This window comes from Vicia villosa, linkage group LG1, assembly GCF_029867415.1.
Source record: "Vicia villosa cultivar HV-30 ecotype Madison, WI linkage group LG1, Vvil1.0, whole genome shotgun sequence".
NCBI classification, from domain to species: Eukaryota; Viridiplantae; Streptophyta; class Magnoliopsida; order Fabales; family Fabaceae; genus Vicia; species Vicia villosa.
This window is the reverse complement of record NC_081180.1, coordinates 151520265-151525355: the sequence shown is the minus strand read 5'-3', so window position 1 is coordinate 151525355 and position 5091 is coordinate 151520265. Positions and strand designations below refer to the sequence as shown.

The following is a 5091-nucleotide window of genomic DNA, read 5'->3' as shown; positions in this document are numbered from 1 at the left end:
CGCCTGAGTCCATCTTCGACGCGTGGCAGTGTATTAAACAAACACTACGAAAACACGCTAAGTAGTAATACTTAAATACATATTCTATGAATTTTGTGTAAGTCCCGAAGACATATGCTTTCATTAATCTTTCAGCGTTCACTATCTTCATCGAACTTAGAAGTCTTTATTTTTTGAAGCATGACCATCAGTAGTCATTCTTTTACTTTTTAAGGGATGGCCATCAGTAACCATCTTTCCTTCGATTCTCAACTCCTTCGAAGGATAAACAATATGAAACGAAATCTTCAGCTAACAGGTATTCAGCACCACGATGACTTCTCATATCGATCATTTGTCACATGATTTCGCTATTTTGTCTCAGTATCAGTTTCATATGCAACCACCTAAGTGTTCATTTTTCCAAGGTCATATTGCTTATTTGGGTCATATTGTGGGTGAGGGAGCTGTGTCACCTGATCCTCTTAAGATACAAGGAGTTGTTGATTGGCCCAACCCAAAATATGTGAAGAGTTTGCGTGGTTTTTTGGGTTTATCGGGTTTTTCTCGCCGATTTGCTAAGGGGTATGCTACTTTGGCTCACCCTTTAACTTCTTTATTAAAGAAGGATGCATTTGACGGGTCTACATTGGCTTAACAAGCTTTCGATACGTTAAAACTCGCTTTAGCTACGACACCCGTTCTTGCTCTGCCCGATTTTTCATTCCCATTCCTTGTGCAAACTAATGCATCGGGGGATGCTATGGGGGCTGTTTTATTACAGAATGATCACCCTATAGCTTATTTCAGCAATTTATTTTTTCCTCGTCTTTCCAACACTTCCACTTACATTCGTGAACTCCATGCCATCACTAGTGTCGTAAAACGTTGGCGCCAATATTTAGTGGGACACTATTTGGTAATTCAGACTGATCATCGTAGCTTGAAGGAACTACTTACTCAAGTTATTCAAACACCTGAACAACAATTTTAATTGTCCAAGTTGTTGGGATATCATTATAATAATTGTCCATGGCTCACTAATGCACTTTAGCCATAGTGCATAGCCAACTGTTCCAATATGTAAGGACACTACATTATTGGACTCTGAACTTGAGAAGGACCTCCTTTGAGTATACATACCTTGCTCTTGATGTGGTATGTTCAACTCCCCTTCCTCAAGTTGAAACAGAAGAATCAATCCAATGAACTGGATGATACTTCCAAAGTGAATATTCCTATCAACCACTAAGCTTATGTTGATATGCTTATCATTACCCTTCCTTGGATAATTCCAGCTTTAAGTCTTCTTCTATGAATTTTTGGTTCCTTTGGTCAGAAGAACCTAACAGATGTCAGAGATAATGTCCTCGACATTTTTAAAGACTTCATACATGAAGAACTTTAATGAGATGTCCTTCAAGTACAACAACAAGCACAATTTCTGTACTTCTACTTTCATGGATCAGAAATAAACTAATCCAGAAAGCACACCATATGTTGGTCGTGACCTGATCAACATATATGTCTAAGACATGTTTCTAGCTTAGAAACTTCTTAGACCCAGATGCCTCCTCTTCCAGGTTAGGAGTAGGTTCCAAACATGTGATCAATCTTCAAATGTTTAGCCCCTAAAGCATCTGTTGTGCTGTCTCTTTCACCAACAATATTCTGCGTAATTTGCTGATATGATGTTCCAACATTTTGTAGAACATTATTCAAGAACTGCACCTAGAGATCTTTCAATAAAGACCTGGGGTTGGTCTTCCAGCTGTCATACCCCAAAATTTACCCGATACGATTCGCATCTTTTAAATTTACTAAGAGTGTTAAAATTAAGAGCTATGGGGTTTAACATATCTATTGTTAAACCTGATCTCTTATAAAACCCTCTTTAATTAGAGATGTGTAATTAGCAGATATTTGGGCCCAAAATGTTGGCCCATATATCTCATTCTAAGGACTTTTTTTTTAATCATTTTTTGGATGTTTTATTACGATTTAGTTCTCATCATTTACTCATTTTTATTATCATTTACATTTTTTTATTTTTACTAACTAATATTATTATTATTATTATTAATTATTATTTGGGTTATTATTATATTAGTAGGATTATTATATACCTTTTTGGTTATAAATCAATTAGGGGTTAAATTATATATTAATATCATTATTAAGGTTAATCATTTTATATTAGGATTATTTTTAATTTTTATAATGATTTTAATTAGGATTATTTTTGTCATTGTTATTTTTAATTATTATTATTAGTTTCATTTTAATCAAATTGTTATCTTTTTATTATTATTTAGTTGGCAGGTAATTAGTTAGTTTATTAGTTAAAACTGATTGATTACTTTGTTAATTAATTTAATTAAAAAGGGGGGGTCAATTGCAGGTGTATTGGGTCAAGGGTTTTGGGCCAATGGGTTAGTAGTATTGGGCCGGTTTCGTATGGATTAGGATAGTGGAGGCTTGAGGAATTTCTGGAGAACGACGAACTCAAACCCTAAATACTATGAAGCTTCGTCATCCTCATCTCCGAACCTGCAAAAGAAGAAGAAAGAGGGGGATTAGCAAGGCAAACGGAGCTTACACGTTCCAACATTCAAGAACAAAAGGTAACCCAATCGAAAACTTAGCTTAGGTTTTGATCAATTGCATGTGTTTCGTTTGTTTGTTTTTCTGGAATTGAGGGGTTAGGGTTCTTCAAATTGGGGTTAGGTTAGGGTTCTTAGGGTTAGGTTAGGGTTCTTATGGTTAGGGGAGGATAACCGAAGGTTGAAGATGAAGATCTACCTTCATCTGGTTTCGGATTGAGAAGAAACTGGGTTTGGGCTTGAATGTTCCGATGAATATTCATCGGAGCCTGGGTTTTATGGCGGTTCTCACGGTGGTTTATGGGGTGATGTACGGTGGGGGAAGGGTATGTTATGGGTTGAGTGGGATGTTGTCGTTGTGTTGTTGTTTTGAGAGGAGAGAATTGAGAGAGAGCGAAGAAGGAAGAGAGAGAAAAAGAAAAGAAATAAGGGAAGGGAATCGGAGGGACGTCGCTTTTGTATCACCAGGTGCGTCATTGGATGATGATAAGTGGCCCTCCCATGGCCACTTGTCTGCGTCACTGGACATGATTCAGTGCGCCATCCATCCCGTACACCCCTTTGATCAAACGCATGCAGAGTGCATGATTACCCTAGATCTAGATCCAACGCTCCCAGCTCTATAATGCACCAAGACTCCCATACACCTTCACCTACTGGATCCAACGGATCCCAACCTTATTAGGCCTTAGCCTCTACTAATTACACACCCAGATTTACTACCCTAGTTAATAATACACCCCCTACGTGAATAAAAATAAGAATTAATTTTACTTGTTAATATTAATTGGTTTTTTGGTTTAATTTGGTTTTTTTGACTTTTCTTCGATTCAATTATATTTATTAATCGCATTGGTAAAGAGCATATTTAATAAAAAAAATAATAATAATAAGATTAATACTTGTTTTCTTCAATTATTTTAAAGGCTTATTTGTTAACCGTTTTAATCGAACTAATCGATTGCGATGGTTAATGATAAAAATTATTTTATTTAAACTTCAAAATAACTTATACGAAACAATTCAAATAATCTATTAAAACACATTTATTTGCTAACGGTGATAATCGAATCAATCGATTAGAATAATTACCAATTCTTTATTTTTATTTGTTAATTAAGGTGATCAAACCTATTGATCATCGCGATTAATAGAACATATAATAATCAGGGTTGTACGCCATAATTCATTATTTTCTTCAAAACTGCGATAAGGTAACTCAAAATACCTTCAAACAACCTCTTACTAATTCTAAGGCGTACAACCCTTCCCCGAACTACGTAGACTCTGATCCTCCCTAAGGAGGTACGTAGGCACTTGGATAACCAAGGCGAGTCCCCTTCCCCAAAACCTCAATTTGGCTTAAATCTCACTTTTCACCCTATTAATTTTCTGCCACATTTCCTTATTAGCCATAAACCTTACCATAATACTCTTACAAACCTTAAATACAAACCTTAGGAAAGGGTTAAGGGCGCCTAACACCTTCCCTTGACCTGAATATAATAACTTACCCAGATTTCTTAACTTCATAGGGTTTCCTATTCGCCCTGTAGAATAGGTGGCGACTCTAAAATTCTAAATTTTTAGGGCAGGTTGCTACAACTGGCGACTCTGCTAGGGATGACACTATTAGTGAATTATTATGCTCCTAGGTTTTGGTTTAGGGTTTAGGTTTTTATTGGTTAATTATTTGGGTTTTTTGGTTAATTATTAGGGTTTGGCTTATTTACTAGGGTTAGGGTTTTGGATTAGGGTTTAGGTTTTTTTTCTTTCCTTTTTTTATTAAATATTTAATTATTCTCTTTATTTATTTATATTTTTATTTACAATTATTTGCATAAATGTTTGTTTAATTGTTTATATTAATATTGCACTGTGGGATAATTGTAAACTGTGGTTAAAACATAAGTGTGGAAATTATCCTTAAGACCAGGGGAGACTTGCATCGCCTACGAGTCTTATTGATAATTCCACTCATAGTGGGTTGAATATTCGGAAATGTCCAAAATGAGGCTTGACTTTGTTGAGGGCAGGACTGAATATTTGGCTGATCTCTCTGAGAACCTACCCCTAAAACTCGAACTTCATGGGCAAATGAGTTGTTCTAAAATTCAAAGAGACAAATAGTCTCGGAGGCTATGAACGGCCCCATGAGACCTTCCAGAACATACCCATGGGAAGGGTTGGCTCCCTAAGCCGTTACGTCGAACCTATGAACTTAGGGCGAGTCCCCTTCCCTAGTCGATCGCGCAGGGAGAAAAAAAGTCTTTGGTCAAGTAAAAGTCCTATTTTTCCAAAATGTGTGCTTGTACTTTTATAGATCAATTGAATAAGTTATAGATGATTTTATATCTTTCCTTTGCTCATGGAATCACCCCAGATCGTATTGATCGGGCCATTACTCCTTCTTTTACTATCGGGGTTCTTGTAGTTGTCCCCGAGGTTGACTAGCTTACTAGTGTTGTTGTCACTATGTTTGTGGAAGATTTGTCATAACCTTCCACTA

General features: G+C 36.3%; 1 protein-coding gene across 1 annotated transcript; it reads left to right on the top strand.

Moving 5' to 3' along the window:
* The first annotated feature begins 313 nt into the window (after nt 1-313).
* LOC131657466 (uncharacterized mitochondrial protein AtMg00860-like) lies at nt 314-637 on the top strand. The gene has a single exon (XM_058926862.1). The coding sequence runs from the start codon at nt 314-316 to the stop codon at nt 635-637; it is 324 nt and encodes a 107-aa protein (XP_058782845.1).
* Nucleotides 638-5091: the final 4454 nt, after the last annotated feature.

What these genes read in the sequence shown, in the direction of transcription:
- LOC131657466 (XM_058926862.1), top strand. Translation starts at nt 314, where the DNA reads ATGACTTCTCATATCGATCATTTGTCACATGATTTCGCTATTTTGTCT.